This window comes from Humulus lupulus, chromosome 3 (genome assembly GCF_963169125.1).
Source record: "Humulus lupulus chromosome 3, drHumLupu1.1, whole genome shotgun sequence".
Classification (NCBI taxonomy): Eukaryota; Viridiplantae; Streptophyta; class Magnoliopsida; order Rosales; family Cannabaceae; genus Humulus; species Humulus lupulus.
This window is the reverse complement of record NC_084795.1, coordinates 146,084,299-146,101,108: the sequence shown is the minus strand read 5'-3', so window position 1 is coordinate 146,101,108 and position 16,810 is coordinate 146,084,299. Positions and strand designations below refer to the sequence as shown.

At 36.6% G+C, this 16,810-nt stretch overlaps 2 protein-coding genes and 1 non-coding gene across 3 annotated transcripts; 1 reads left to right on the top strand and 2 right to left on the bottom strand.

Moving 5' to 3' along the window:
- Window positions 1–1,121: 1,121 nt before the first annotated feature.
- Window positions 1,122–1,733, bottom strand: LOC133825123 (uncharacterized). The gene has a single exon (XM_062258111.1). It carries the CDS (start codon window positions 1,731–1,733, stop codon window positions 1,122–1,124), a length of 612 nt encoding a protein of 203 aa, XP_062114095.1.
- Window positions 1,734–1,876: 143 nt separating this feature from the next.
- LOC133825122 (uncharacterized) lies at window positions 1,877–2,958 on the bottom strand. Its single transcript, XM_062258110.1, has 3 exons — window positions 2,476–2,958; window positions 2,306–2,433; window positions 1,877–2,186 (listed from the first exon to the last, which is right to left on the bottom strand). The coding sequence occupies exons 1-3, from the start codon at window positions 2,956–2,958 to the stop codon at window positions 1,877–1,879; spliced, it is 921 nt and encodes a 306-aa protein (XP_062114094.1).
- Window positions 2,585–2,691, top strand: LOC133827671 (small nucleolar RNA R71). The gene has a single exon (XR_009890322.1). It is a non-coding gene; the product is annotated as a small nucleolar RNA R71 (small nucleolar RNA).
- Window positions 2,959–16,810: the final 13,852 nt, after the last annotated feature.

The following is a 16,810-nucleotide window of genomic DNA, read 5'->3' as shown; positions in this document are numbered from 1 at the left end:
GCCAAATTACTCAAACAGTCATCGTAAGAATCACCAAAAACAGAGAAATCATCCATGAATACCTCTAAGAATTCCTCCACCATGTCAGTGAAAATAGTCATCATGCATCTTTGAAATGTGGCGGGAGCATTGCATAAACCAAACAACATCCTCTGGAATGCAAAGGTACCTTACAGGGAAGAAAAAATGGTCTTGTGCTGATCTTTTGAAGCTACTACAATCTGATTATACCCATAGTAGCCATCTAGAAAGCAATAATAATCTCTCCTTGCAAGTCTATCTAACATCTTATCACGGAAGGGAAGAGGAAAATGATCCTTTCTAGTAGCTTTGTTCAATTTCTTGTAATCCATGCATATTCTCCACCCTGTCACAATTCTAGTAAGAATCAATTCATTGTCTTCATTCTTCACCACCGTGATTCCTCCTTTCTTGGGTACACACTAAATAGGACTAACCCATGAGTTATCAGAGATGGGATAAACAATGTCAACATCTAACCACTTGATGATTTCTTTCTTTAATACTTCCTTCATAATAGGATTTAGTCTTCTTTGCCCATCAATAGAATCTTTTTCACCATCTTCAATCAAGATCTTATGCATACACAAAGAAGGACTAATACCTCTAATATCTGCAATAGTCCACCCAATGGCCTTCTTGAATTTCCTCAACACCTCAAGCAACATTTCTTCTTGTTCATGAGTTAACTCCGCTGAAATAATGACAAGTAAAGTGGGTGATGGACCCAAGTAGGCATATCACAAATGTGATGGCAAGACTTTCAACTCCAACTCAGGTAGCTCTTCAATTGATGGCTTGGGAGCCTTAAACTCCCTAGATGACAACTCCAATGAATCAAATCAGGCTCAAGTTCTTATCCCTTGAGAATTTTCCTCCAACAAAGCTAGATACTCCTCCTCATCTTCGTCATTTTGAGAATCAAACAACAATAACCTTTCTAATGGATCACCAACCCTCCCTGTCTCAAACTTCTTTGATGCCAAAGTATCTACCACTGAAACAACAGAGCACTCCTCAACCTCATCAGGAAACTTCATAGCTTTAAGGACATTTAAAATTACCTTTTCATCTTGGACCCTCATAGGAAGCTCACCCTTCTACACATCTATCAAAGTTCTTCCTATTGCAAGAAATGGCCTCCCCATGATAATAGGTACCTCTCTATCCACCTCATAATCTAGCATAATAAAATCAGCAGAGACTATGAATTTGTCTACCCTCACCAACACATCTTCAATCTTCCCATCTGGATGAGCAAGAGATCTATCTGCAAGTTGAAGAGTAACTGTAGTAGTCCTGACTTCTCCAATCCCCAATTGCTTGAAAACAGACATTGGCATCAAAGTAATGCTTGCGCCTAAATCACATAAAGCCATCCCAATGTTTCCAATGGTACATGGAATAGTGAAACTCCCAGGATCCTTCAACTTTGGAGGCAACTTTTCTTGCAAAAAGGCACTAGAATCCTTGGTTAGAGCCATAGTTTCAAACTCACCCAACCTTCTTTTCCTTTTAAGAACATCTTTCATGAACTTCACATAATTAGGCATTTTCTCAAGTGCCTCCACAAGTGGTATGCTAATATCCAGCTGCTTCAATATGTCTAGGAACTTCTTAAATTGAGAATCCAACTTTTTCTTCTGAAAACGCTGAGGAAATGGAGGTGGTTGCTTTGAAATTGAACTTTCTGGGTGACAATGCTGCGGCATCCCTACAGCATTCTGGGCAGAGGTAGATTTTTGTGCACTAGGAAGTTCAGTATCTTTTTGGATTTCCTCATTTATTTGGATTGAAGAGGGCCCACCCTCATGCCCAGAATTTGTCTTGTCCTTCTCCAACTCTTTCCCACTCCTCAAATTGATGGCTTTACAATGTTCCTTGCCCACATTCCTTGGATTCTCGGTACCACTTGGCAGTGTACCATGGGTCTATTTCTAGGCTCATTAGCTAGTTGCCCAACTTGGTTTTCTAAGTTCCTCAATGAAGCCGCTTGGCTTTGAAACATGGCTTCATTCTTCACTATATATTCCTTCAACATGTTCTCAAGAGAGCTAGATTGCATTGCTTGTTGTTGTGGCCTTTGTTGTGGTGCTTGTGGGGGGTAACCCGGTGGAAAATTTGGTCTTGGATGCATAAAAGAATTGCTAGGGCCAACTCCTTGACTATTCCATGAAAAATTGGGATGTTGAAAAATTAGAATAAGGACCATTCCTATTTTGGTTCCACATGTAACACACAGCTGCTGGATTGGACGGACAATTGTCAAAAGTATGACCCTCACCACAATACACATAAGAAATGCTCTCCATTTGCCCCATTTGTGTCCCCATAGGCTGCCAAAGAAGTGATGGCATCTACATCATGAATACCAGCCACCTTTCTACCTGTAGACGATCTAGAAGCGGGCCACTGATAGTTGTTGTTGGATATTCTCTCAAGGATTTCATATGCCTCATTATAGGACATAGCAAGAAGAGCCTCATTCGCTGAAGCATCAACCACCATTCTAGTATAAGCATTGAGACCGTTATAGAAGGTCTTCATCTGGATGCAATGTGGAATGCCATGGTGAGGGCATTTGCGCAACAAATCCTTAAACCGCTCCCATGCCTCATATAAAGATTCTTCATTAAGTTTTTGAAATGAGGTAATCTCAATCCAGAGCTTGGCCTTTTTAGTGGGAGGAAAATACTTCATCAAAAATCGCTCAGCCAACTCTTGCCAAGTAGTCACAAAATCAGATGGAAAAGAGTTCAACCAAGCTCTAGCTCTGTCTCTCAAGGAGTATGGGAACAACTTTAGTCTCAGGGCATCCTTTGTCACTCCGGGCAGCTTGAAAGAGTCACTCACTTCAATGAACAAGTGAATATGAAGGTGAGGATCCTCTGTTGGCATTCCACTAAACTGGCCCACAGTTTGAAGCAATTGGAACATGATTGGCTTCAATTCAAATTGTGCGGCCTGAATTTCTAATCTAACGATGCCCAGATTGAGCTTATTGAAGAGGGGAAGTGTAACGCCCTGGATAGCCAAGACTGTTACACTGTGTGTTTATAAAGTGCTAGACCTACTAATCAAGTCGTTTAATTAAAAATTAAAAACGTGTTATCGAAACTATAAAGGAACTAGGGTTAAAACGTTTTGGTCTCAAAAGTCACATTCTTATAAAGAGATGTTACCTGTTTACGCGGGATCCCAAAAATATTAAAATTAAAGACCATTTACAAAAGTTATAAAGTTTAGATACACTATCAAGCCATATTAAGGCAAAACAGATAGATAGGCAATCCCTGTCCTGGTCCACTCCTCGACCATGGTGATCGAACAGCTGGCTATGTACATTCCACCCGGTGGCCCTCCATCTCAGGGTTGGTCCAGCTTGCCTTTGCCTTTACCTGCACCACGTAGCACCCGTGAGCCAAGGCCCAGCAAGAAAACACAACAACAGAGCATAAGCAATCAACGGACAAATCAATATCCCATATTGTATCACATAATCTCAACCATATAATCATTCAGTATAATCAAGTATTCCACATACTAAACGTATCAACTCATATCATATACAGTTCATAAATGATAACTAGGGCTAGCGTCCTCAGGCCGCTCCCTCTCTTATCCCACTGACTTTGGCCCGCTTAAACCGAGCTCAGTGAATATTAAGCTGTCCTCGGCTACCAGTGGCCAAGCCGCGCCCTGTGCGCAAATATTGTGTACGGCACTCTTAGGCCGCTTCCCCATGTCCCATGGCATAATACCATCATTGACACGATACAAATATCGGGAGCACTTAGTCCCATCAGAAACATATAACTGGGTGCAGTTTTCTTACCTTTCAATTTTCTAGCTTTGATCACATGACTCCTTGAGCACGATCCCCCTCGATCCCTAGCGCTCACCTTTTAATGGAATTCGATTTCAAGATAACCTCTACTCCTCCTTAGCTTGCTCTTCCTCAGCCTTTGGCCTGAATTCCCTCAAGTGTTAGTGTGTTCTTGCTAAACCTCTGCCAATTCTTCAAGCTTAGAGCAGAAACCTTGTGGCTTAGTTGACCTAACTCCCCTCTGAAAGTTACTCCAAGAAAACGCCCAGAAATGGTGAAGAGATCACCAACCGACTCCAAGGAAAGCAGCTTTGTTTTTCCTTCCTTTTCTTTCTCCTTTCTTTTCCTTCTTTTCTTTTCAGACTTCTATTACATTCTACCACTTCCACTAACATAAATCCTTAGCATATCTATCCCTTGCAAGCCAAATGACCTTAATGCCCTCCCCTTTATTTCTAACCCTTTAGTCCACTTAAGGGCATTTTAGTCATTTTACCCAATTCCCGCTAATTCCTCGAGTGTCTCTAATATTTCCCACTTAACTCCCGATACCTAACTAATCACCAATAATATTCCTCAATGTCAAAATAGACTCCAATATACCCACTAAATTCCCATTTAAACTTCCAGGCTCACCCCGAGCCAGGTATAAATCCCCACCATGACTTTTTCGCTACTTTGCTCACTAGGATCGTCTCGAGTCACAGATCATGAATATATCTACATAATAATGTGGTCTCAACAATTATCACATATATCAAAGCAGTTATGCCCAAAATGGCCAAAATTACGATTATGCCCTTCTAACCTAGTCAGGGCCTACATGCATACTAATACACATAGTCATGCTTCTCAAATATTCAAATAGTCATATATCATGCTTTAAATCATAATCATGCATCTTAATCATTAAAGTCGCACATAATTCCCATTATGCCCTCCAGGCATACTAATCAAGGTCCTTAAGCCTTCTTAGCGAATTTGGGTCGTTACAGGAAGAGCATATAGCCTGATAGCACGATCTCTGTCATCAGCCACAATAACTGCATTTTTCCCATTATGGGCAACTACTCCCCCTTGAGCTCTCATTCTTGAGCAGCTCCTGCTAGATTTTCCTCCCTTTGAGCGGCTCCTGCTAGATTTGTCGCCCTTTGAGCGGCTCCCTGTTGAGCCCGTTGCTCAGCATCCATCACTACTACTTCCTTTTGATTTTTGTATCTTTCACCTTCTTCTAAATGTATGCTCAATTTCTGGATCAATGGGAAATAGTTCAGGGTCTTGATTCTCGTTCATACACTATGTAAACCTTAATTTTTCACGAGAATCACCCAAGTTAGCACAAAAGAAAATTTAAACCAAATTGTAAGATAATTAACTTTACAATAATTGACTTTAAGTAATCCCCAGCAACGTCGCCAAAAACTTGTTGCGAATTTACCTAAGTGTGTGCAAGTATACACAATCGTCAAACAAGTAATATAATGAAAATAATTTTTATCGTCTCCTCAAGGATTGTCAAACAAATATTGTAAAAAAATCAACACCAAACAATTTGTGGTACAAATAATTTTTTATGATTTAATTATTTTAACTTAAAAGACTAAATAAGAGAATTAAAATAAGCCTTTAACACTAAAGCTAGGAAATGACAAATTGTGATTAATATTATGATAAAAGTTAGGCATATCAAATCCCCGTAATTTGTAGTTTTGCTCCTAATGTTGCAACAAAGTTCATAGCAAAGTTCTCTTGTAACTAGGATTTCCAATTTAATGCACATGTCATTTTTCCAAATGCTCATGTTAAAGTTCTATCAATTAAATTCACATACTCCTATGCTAAATTTAATTTCAAGAACATAATTCCAAGCATCAATCCTTCAAGTTTGCAAGGTGAATAAAATATCCCTAAGTTATCCACTAATCAATAACAAAATTATCAGCATGCATCAATCAAGCATTTCCACTAATTCTAACCTTTCCGGATTTAAAACTAGCTTGTTTCTCACCTAAGTTGATCATTCTCAAGCAAGAGTTTGCACAATAAATATAGCTCAAATGAACAAGAGAAAAATTGCATAAAATATTAAACACTTTGGGGTTGATTACAAATTAGGGTTCATCAATATCCCTAACACAAAAATATTAGCTCATAATCAAAATACCCAAATCACCACAATATATATTCAACATTATCTCAAGAGTTCAAGATGAGAAAAATAAAATTATAGGAAAAGAGAGTTTAGAAAGACAAGCCAAAATGATAGAAATCTTTTATTCTTTGTATTCTAACTCTTCTTCTTCTTCTAGCTTCCTTCTCCTAGACATTTTCTCTTCTTTTCTTGATGCTTCAGCTCAAAAAGTGCAGAAACTCTCCTTAAGTGGTGATAGGTGGCTGGGGTTTTTCTCTTAGAGAAGATGATGTCTTTTTTTTTTTTTTTGCTCAAAAAGGGTATAAACCCTCTTTTTTCTTTCTCTACACATGGGGATCACTCTTTTTTCCAAAAAAATTCAGCTCCTTTCCACCTCTTCCTCCCACTATTCAAGTCTCTCTACCTCATTTAATCACTTGCCAAGTGCACAAACTTTATGTTGTTGGCTACACACACTTTACTGCAACAAAGTTGACTGATGCTACAGCAAAGTGCCAGAATTTCAACTCCAAGATGATTTTCTTGCACATGTTTCACTAAGCTTTCCAAGAACCATTTCTTTTTGCCTTCAAAATAGATACCACATTTTTAGAACATAATCCCATTATTTTCCACAAGAGTTATCATTAATTAAAACAAAATACACAAAAAAAATAAAAGATAAAAAGACTAAAACCACACAATAACAACTCAAACACTCTATTTCACTTAAATTTTTAAGTTCAAAAGCTCAATTAATAACTCTAAAATATAAAGTTATCAAAAGTTATCTAGTAGAGGGGTGTGTAGCGTTGTAGTTAGAATCGAAGGAAGAGAATTACCAGTAGATTTGATCGAGTTAGACCTTAAGGACTATGATGTGATATTAGGAATGGATTGGTTAGCAAAATATGGGGCAACAATTTATTGTAAGGGGTAAGAAGGCCAATTTTCAAACAGAAGATAGCGAGAAGTTCACTTATAGAGGAGTAATTTCTAGAACTCGCATACGATAGTCTTAGCTCTCAAAGCTCAACATTTAATCAGTAGCGGTTGCCAGGCATTTTTAGCCAGCATAGTAGACAAGTCACGAGAGACACAACTCGAACCAAAGAATGTGCACATAGTATGAAAATTTCCCGAGGTACTTCCAGAAGATCTACCGGGATTACCTCCAAGTACGGAGATCGAGTATGAAATATAGTTGGCACCGGAAACGACACAAATATTAAAAACTCCATATAGGATGGCGCCGACGGAGCTTAAGGAATTAAAGATACAACTGCAAGATCTTTTAGACAAGGGTTTCATTAGACCAAGTTTTTCGCCTTGGGGTACACCAGTGCTTTTTGTCAAGAAGAATGATGGGAGCATGAGAATGTGCATAGATTATCGAGAGCTAAACAAAGTGACGATCAAGAACAAGTATCATTTGCCTCGAATAGACAATCTTTTTGATCAATTGCAAGGATCCACGGTGTTCTCAAAGATAGATCTACGAACAGAATATCACCAACTAAGAGTACGAGAGGAGGATATCCCAAAGATGGCTTTCAAGACTCGATATGGACATTATGAGTTCTTAGTAATGTCATTTGGATTGACAAATGCACCAACCACGTTCATGGACCTTATGAATCAAGTATTTAAGGATTACTTGGATAAGTTTGTGGTGGTATTCATTGAGGACATACTAATCTGCTCAAAGACAGAAGCCGAACATGAAGGTCACCTGCGACTGACACTACAAAGGCTCAAGAAACACCAATTATACGCCAAGTTTAAGAAATGAAAATTATGGTTAGAGAAGGTGGCATTTTTAGGACACATCGTATCCTAAAATGGTGTAGAAGTAGACCCAACCAAGATAGAATTTGTGAAAGACTGGCCCAAGCCCGCGAGCGCCACCAAAGTAAGAAGATTTTTGGGCATAGCGGGATACTACAGACGATTTGTTGAAGGTTTCTTCAAAATAGCTACGCCCTTAACAAATTTGGTAAGGAAGCAAAAAAAAAATTTATGGACAGAGAAGTACGAAGAACACTTCCAAAGGCTAAAGGACAAGCTCATAACAGCCTCAGTTCTATGCATTCCAAATGACAAGGACAAGTATGTAGTATATTGCGACGCGTCAAAACAAGGACTTGAATGAGTTTTGATGCAAGATGGAAAGGAGGTCGCTTACGCCTCGAGACAGCTAAAGGAGTACGAACAAAGGTACCCGACCCATGACTTGGAGTTGGCCGGAGTGGTCTTCGCTTGAAATCTTTGGAGGCATTATCTGTACGGAGAGAAGTGCGAGATCTATACGGACCACAAGAGTTTAAAGTACTTCTTTACGTAAAAGGAGCTCAATATGAGGCAACGAAGGTGGCTGGAACTAGTTAAGGACTATGATTGTGAGATTTTGTATCATCCAGGAAAGGCTAATGTCGTGGTAGACGCGCTTATTAGACGGAGTTATGGTAGCATATCGACGCTTAAGGGGATTGCACAACACTTACAAGATGATATTAAGACATCTGAAATTGAGCTGATAACGAGACAATTAGCTGATCTCACAATCAAGTCAACACTTACGGAGGAAATTAAGGACAAACAACAAGAGGATGGGTTTCTTCTTAAGAAAAAGGCATCATTATAAAGCTTGGAAAATGTTGATTTTTCAATAACAAAGGAAGGTATGCTACGATATAGAAACTGAGTGTGTGTGCCGAATCAGGAGGAATTAAGAGCTAGTATCATGTGAGAAGCGCACACCACTCCATATTCACTTCATCCGGGATCGACCAAGATGTACAATGATTCAATGCAATGTACTGGTGGCCAGGAATGAAGAAAGACATAGCATAGTTTGTAGCAAAATGTCTTACATGCCAACAAGTTAAGGTCGAACATCAGAGACCCGCTAGAACATTACAACCTTTAGATATTCTCGAATAGAAATGGCAAGATATAGCGATGGACTTCGTGATGAGATTACCAAGGACCACCAAGCAGCATGACTATGTTTGGGTGATAGTAGATAGACTTGCAAAATCTGCTCACTTCTTTCCAGTAAGAACAGTTTATAACGCTGAGCAGTATGCAGAGCTTTATGTGGCAGAGACAATATATTGTGGGTTATTTTCAAAATGGTTTGGTGTGAAATGTTTTCTAAAATCAGATTATTCTATATATGTTAATAGAATAAATATATAATTTCCTATAAAAGATTATCTTGTCTTAACTTTTGTATATATGGAAATTATTGGTATTTATTTCTTGATCTTATTTGGTTGTCCAGAAACCGTGTACAACTTGCAGAGATAATGTATATATTATTTTCTTATTTATTTAAGGAAACTGGGTTTAAAAAATGTCATGGTTCAATGAATCTGTTTGAACGGATTGCCAGACTCTTTGAACAGATTCTGACTTTCCTTTTTGGGAAGATTTTCCATTTATTGGCTTATTGGTTTCTGATTTATTTTCCACGACCTAAAGTGATTCTAAAGGGTATATAATCATCCTTAGGTCGTTGGTTTTTAATCATCTCTCTTGGTGTATTATTTTCCAAATATTTTCAAGTTTTAGAGAGACTTTTTTATTGTGTGAAGAACTTGAGTCTAGCAAGTTCTTAGTGGTTTATTACAATGTACTTCTGTATTGTTTTCTTTGTGCTAATTGTGCAGGTTGAACACACTTGGACATTTTTCATCAAGCTTTGGGAGAAGTCTTGTTCATGAGTCACTTTTCGGGAGGAAAAGTGCAAGTGTTATGCTTTGAAGAGAGTTCAAGATCTTAGCACTTCAGAAATTTGATTAGGAGTTTAGATTACAACAGCTGCGAAAAATTCAAGAGGGAGTCTTTATTTGTATAAGTCAATTTGGTTTTGTAATCATTTAGATATTCTTCTAATAAATTTCATTCTCTGGGCGTGGCCCCGTGGACTAGTAGCAATTTTCAAAGATTGCTGATACCACGTATAATTTCGTGTGTTCTTTGCTTTATGTTCGTTTTCATCTTCTGGTGATAAAACTGTTTAAACATATCTGGTTTCTGTTCAAACAAACTCTATGTCCGTTTAAACATTTCCGTAACAGTTCATCAATTAATTATTTAATTTGAATAATTAAGTTGGTAATCATAAAAAAATGGAATTTCAATTGGTATCAGAGCGGTTCACTAAACTCTTAGTGAGATCTTGTGGTTATTTTCCGTTTGATTTGTTTTGTGTGAAATTTCTTTCTTTGTAGAAGGTAGTTCGGTGTCTCGACCTCCATTGCTTAATGACTCAAACTATCCATATTGGAAAGTTAGGATGAGAGCTTTCATAAAAGCTCAAGATGAGAAAGCATGGAGAGTAATTTTGTCTGGATGGTCACCTCCTACTGAAAAAGGTGAAGATGGAAGCACAATTGTAAAATCTGAACTTATTTGGGATACAGAAGAAGAAAAATTATCCAGTTATAATAATAAAGCTCTTCACGCCATTGTCAATGGTGTTGGAGAAAGTTTTATAAAACTTGTTTCCACATGTGTCTCGGCTAAAGATACTTGGACAATTCGTCAAACTCAGTTTGAAGAAACTGTAGATGTTAAAAGGTCTAGATTTATTATGTTACAAACTAGGTTTGATGACCTTAGGATGTCTGATTCTGAAACACTATCTGAATTTTATGAGAGATTATCTGATATTTCTAATGAGTATTTTGCACTTGGTGAGAAACTTGATGATTCTGTTCTTGTTAGAAAAATCGTTCGAGTTCTTCCTGATAGGTTCAATGTTAAGCTCACTGCTATGGAAGAGGAAAAAAACTTCAGTACTATGAAATTAGAAGAATTGATGGGGTCACTTCGTACCTTTGAGTTAAATCAAAAGATTCGTCAAAAAGACAAGCCAAGTACTTCCAAAGAGAAAGAGAAAACCATAGCTTTCAAAAGTACTGAAAAATAAGTGTCAGATGATGAAGATGGTGATAATGAAATGGCAATGCTTGCAAAGAATTTTCAAAAATATACGAATAAGATAGGAAATAAGAAGTTTAATGGCAAGCCGTCAAAAGGTTATCCTTCTTCTCTTAAACCTTTTCAAACTAATAAAAAAGGTATTCAGTGCAGGGAATGTGAGGGATTTGGCCACATCCATTCTGAATGTGCAAACACCTTGAAAAAGAACAAAAAAGGTATGATTGCTAGTTGGAGTGATAATGACTCTGAAAGTAGTGAAGATGAGGAAGGTAATGTCGCTTTCACTTCTATTTTACCTGTTTTTAAATCTGAAAATGAGAAAATTATTTGCTTGAATAATGTTTCAAAAGATGAAGAAAATTCATATAGTGATGAATCTGAATTGAATGATGAGTCTTTGAGTGAATCTTACAAAAAGATGTATGGTTCATGGGTGAAAGTGTGTTATGAGAATCGGCCATTGGTAAGTAAAAATAAAGATTTATCCTTTGAAATCAAACAACTTACTGACTTAAATGAAAATTTTGAAAAAGAAATAATTTCAAAAAATGTTGAAATTAATAAGTTGTCTAAAGATTTGGATACTCTTGAGAAAAATGTTAGAATGCTTAACCCCGGTTCTACTGTTTTTGAGAAAATACAGAATGCGGGTCAAAGAAGTCATGTGGGACTTGGTACTTCAAGTTCTCAAAAAACAAAGAAAAATGTCTTTATCTCGGCTGAGATGTTATCGTCTGATGTTCCTGTGTCATCTTCACTAAAATCTGTTGCATCCAGTACTCGGATAATTCCAACAGAATGGACACAGTCAGCAGGTAAATCGAATGGAAAGTTCGAAAAATTCATTTCAATCTGTCATTTTTATGGTAGGAAGGGTCATATTCGTCCTAAGTGTTTTACTCTTATGAATTTTGCCAAAAATGAATATTTTGAGAAATTCAATTATTTTGATAATTTAAAAAGAACTAAAAATGAAAATGTTCAATCAAAGAAAATATGGATCAAAAAGAATAATTGTTTTGCTGGTTTTACTAGTGAATATGATAGATCTGCTTCTTCATATTTTTGGTATTTTGACAGTGGTTGTTCAAGACATTTGACAGGTGACAGGTCTGTTCTTACAGACATAAAACCTATACATTGTGGATCTGTTACTTTTGGGAATAGAATTGAAGGTAATGTTCTTGGAATGGGTACTCTTAACTTTGAAGGGTTTCCTAGAATCAAAAAAGTGTTACTTATGGAAGGACTTAAAGCTAACTTGCTTAGCATAAGTCAAATTTGTGATCAAGGTTATACTGTTAACTTTGATAAAGAGAATAGTTTTGTTTTAAACAAGAATGGTGAGAATGTTCTTGAAGGTTTTAGATCTAATGACAATTTCTACACTCTTTTGCCTTCTATTATGTGTCAATCTGTTGTGAGTAATAACACTGATGTGTGGCATGCTAAACTTGGTCACATAAATTTCAAAACTTTTGAAAAAATTGTCACATGCAGGGATTGTTCGTGGTTTACCTAAGCTAGGTAAAGAATCTGATGGTAAGTGCAAGAGTTTTCAACTCGATAAGCAATTAAAAATTACACATAAAAGTGTTTCTGACGTAAACACTTCGAAAGTATTAGAATTTCTTCACATGGATCTTATGGCTCCAATTCAAATTGAGAGTTTAAATGGGAAAAGGTATATTTTGTTTGTGTGGATGATTTTTCTAGATATACTTAAGTGGATTTCTTGAAAGAAAAATCTGATACTTTTGATGCATTTAAAACTCTTTGCTTAAAATTAAAAGTTGAAATTGATTGCAACATTGCAAAAATTGTTCGTATAAGAAGTGATCTTAGTAAAGAGTTTGAGAATACTGTCCATAATGACTTTTGTAAGTATGCAGGTATTTCACATGAGTTTTCAGCTCCCAAAACACCTCAACAGAATGGAGTTGTAGAAAGGAAAAACCGCACTCTTCAAGAAATGGCTAGAGTAATGTTAAATAGCAAAAAATTGACTAAACGGTTATGGGCAGAAGCAATTAACACTGCTTGCTATATCATAAATCATGTTTTTCTCCATCTAGGTACATCTAAAACATCTTATGAAATTTGAAAAGGTAAGAAACCAAGTGTGGCTTACTTTCATGTTTTTGGATGTGTTTGTTACATTTTGAGAGATAGAGAAAATCTTGGTAAATTTGATGCTAAGAGTGATGAAGGTGTTTTTATTGGATACTCCACTAACAGTAGGGCTTATCGTGTGTATAACATGAGAACCCAAACTGTAATGGAGTCGGCTAATGTTGTTATTGATGATGCCAGGGATTTTTTTGAGTTTTCTACTGAGGAAGAAATTGATAGGTTTATTGATGAACCTACTGAAAAACATGAAGAAGCTTTTGTCAGTGATACTATTGTTGCAACGTCTGGTCCATCTGTTCCAATAGATCACGAATCTGATGAAACAGATTCTGGACAGACAGAAAAGAAATTTCCAGATACTATTTCGGATGAAGTCCAAAAGGAGCCATCAACCCGAGTTAAATTAAATCATCCAGCAGATTTAATACTTGGAAATCCAAAAGACAGTATGGTAACAAGAAGAAAGTTTAGTAATGTTGTTCAATTTGTTAGTTTCTTATCTTTAATTGAGCCTAAAAATGTGAAAGAAGCTTTAACTGATGAAAATTGGATTAAAGCTATGCATGAGGAATTGGAACATTTTTTGAGAAACAAAGTGTGGATTCTTGTGCCAAGACCATTGCATACCAATATTATTGGCACAAAATGGATTTTCAAGAATAAATCTGATAAATTTGGTACAATTGTGCGAATTAAAGCAAGATTAGTGGCACATGGGACCACACAAGTAGAAGGAATAGACTTTGATGAAACATTTGCACCTATTGCAAGACTTGAATCAATTAGATTATTATTGTCTATGGCTTGTTTGATTGGTTTCAGGTTGTTCCAAATGGATGTCAAATCCGCATTTCTCAATGGGATCTTGAATGAAGAGGTATATGTTGAACAACCCAAAGGGTTTGAAGATCCCCATGCACTTGATCATGTTTACAAATTGGAGAAAGCTCTTTATGGTTTGAAGCAAGCCCCTCGGGCTTGGTATGAGAGACTCACTCAATTTCTTGTTTCTCGTGGATACAAAAGGGGTGGAGTAGATAAGACTTTATTTATCAAAAATATTAAATCTAACATAATTATTGCACAGATTTATGTTGATGATATTGTGTTTGGTTCTACTTCTGACAATGAGGTGCAGGTATTTGTGAAACAAATGAAAGAGGAGTTTGAAATGAGCATGGTGGGAGAATTGACCTATTTCTTAGGTTTGCAAGTCAAGCAGTTAGATGAAGGGACATTTGTTTCTCAAAGCAAATTTGCTAAGAACTTGGTCAAAAGGTTTGGTCTTGAAAGTTCAAAGTCTGCCAAAACACCAATGGGAATGACTGTGAAGTTATCCAAAGATGAAATGGTGTCAAAGTTAATCCTACACTGTATAGGAGTATGATTGGTAGTCTCCTTTATCTCACTGCTAGTAGACCTGATTTGAGTTATGGTGTTGGTGTGTGTGCCAGGTACCAAGGAAATCCCATGGAGTCTCATGTTGCAGCTGTCAAAAGAATCATTCGATATGTTCATGGGACTGTTGATTATGTTATTTGGTATTCAAAAGATACTAACTCTAATCTAGTGTGTTTTAGTGATGCTGATTGGGCAGGTACCACTGATGACAGAAAAAGCACTAGTGGAGGATGCTTCTACTTGGGAAATAATCTAGTTTCTTAGCATAGCAAGAAATAGAATTCTATTTCACTTTCAACAGCTGAGGCCGAATACATTGCAGTAGGAAGTTGTTGTGCACAACTTTTGTGGATGAAGCAAATGATGATGGATTATGGGTTTGATCTTGACATTTTAACTATTTTTTGTGATAATACAAGTGCAATTAATATTTTAAAAAATCTTGTGCAACACTCTCATGCTAAACATATTAATATTCGTCATCATTTCATAAGAGAATTAGCTGAAAATAAAGTTCTTGTCTTGGAATATATTGAAACACATAAATAGATTGCTGATATTTTCACTAAAGCTCTTGATTCAGTTCGCTTTGATTTCCTCCGAAAATCTTTGGGGGTTTGTTCACTTTAAATTTCCATGTTAGTGTGTTGTTACTCTTGATCAAATGTGTGTTATTTAAGTTTAAGAAAATTGTCAATTAATTTGAAAATTTTGTTGTGTGTCAAGCTAGATAATCTGACTTGTGTTTATGAGCTTTTGGTTGTATATTCTTGAGAGAAATAATCAATTCCTCCTAGGCATATTCGAGTAAATCAATCAATGTTTAATGTTTGAGCTTCCTTTTGTGTAGCATTGTTTCAAGCTCCTGTGCAAGAATAGAGATACCTACATTAGTGTGTGAAAGCCGTCTTTTGACTAAGTTGGTACTTTGTAATTTGGAGTTATGAAGAGGATACGCTACCATAGAAAAGGGCTACCACTGGTGTAGTGTGACAGTGTCTTCATGGGTTACAATTATTTACAATTTTGAAAAAGACTTATTTGTCATTCGGCAATGTTCCCTTGCATACACTGTCACACACTTATGCTTGAAACTATGCAAGAAAAATTGTACACAGTTTATAATAAAAAAAAATGTGCGTAAGACTCATACATGTTGATTGATTCACTTAAGAATATGTGTTTGTGACTGAATTGTGCATTATTTCTCTCGAATATTCTTTCTAATTTTTCATTTTCACAAGTGTTCTTATCCATGTTATACACTAACACTTATTTTCAGTTGCTTGATTATATATTTTTTTTCAAGGATGACACTCATTGATCAAAGCTTTTTTTTTTTCTCTTTTTGGTTGGGTTTTATTTTTTGCCTTTTTATATATAAAAAATAATAATGTTTGATTGACAAGGAAATTCTTAGTGGACCGAATCTTTGTGGTAAATTGTGAAATTGGCATTTATTTTGTATGATTTAATATATTCTTTGTCTCCAATGAATTTATTTTGTTCACTTTCTCTATTTAGAATACCATGATTTGTCTCTTTATTGTTTTGTACTTTGTTTAGCTTTTTTTAATTAAAAAAATATATAAAAAAAAGGGGGAAAAGTTCAATAAGAAGATCGTGTGGGGTTTTTTGGTTACCTTTTTAGTGTTGGCATTCTCCATTTATTTTATTTCCTTTTATAAAATAAAATAAAAAAGGTAAGTTTGTTATCCTGATCGTGTGTCATAAGGTTTGTTTCCTTATATTTTTTTTAAATAGTAAAAAGAAAAGGAAACCTCTTTTTGTCGTGGGTGTGCTAAATGGGAAAGTTTTGTCCTTAAAAAGCTTGTCACCTACCCACTTTCTCCTCACCCACAATCCCTCTAAGCCTCTTCTTCTTCTTCTTCTTATTTTTTTCTCATTGTTTTTGTAAGTGTTTGCTACTTTTCAGAGAAGGAACAATGGTGAAAACTCATGGAGCTTCCTCAAAGAAGACCCCTGCTTCTCAATCCAGAAAGGTGCCCTCTCCGTCGGCTCCTCCATCTGTGTCAACGGCGCCTCCATCTGCTCCAGCACCAGCGGCATCTGTTGGGAAAACTCCCAAATCCAAGGCACGCAAGAAGGTGTTCTCGCTCTCTACTGAACAGCCCATGGTGTTTCCAGATATCACGGCTGATATTTTCGATGTCGTACCACCATCTGAAGTGGTAGTGCCTTCTCGAGCCAAAAACCTTTCTCCTTTTCCGATTGAATCATCTCTGACGGCTAGGGAAAAATCCAAATCTGTTTCATCCTCTTCCAAAGCTGCTGCTGCTGGGTTACTCAAGCTTCCCATGAAGTCGAGCCAGTCCAAGAAAAAC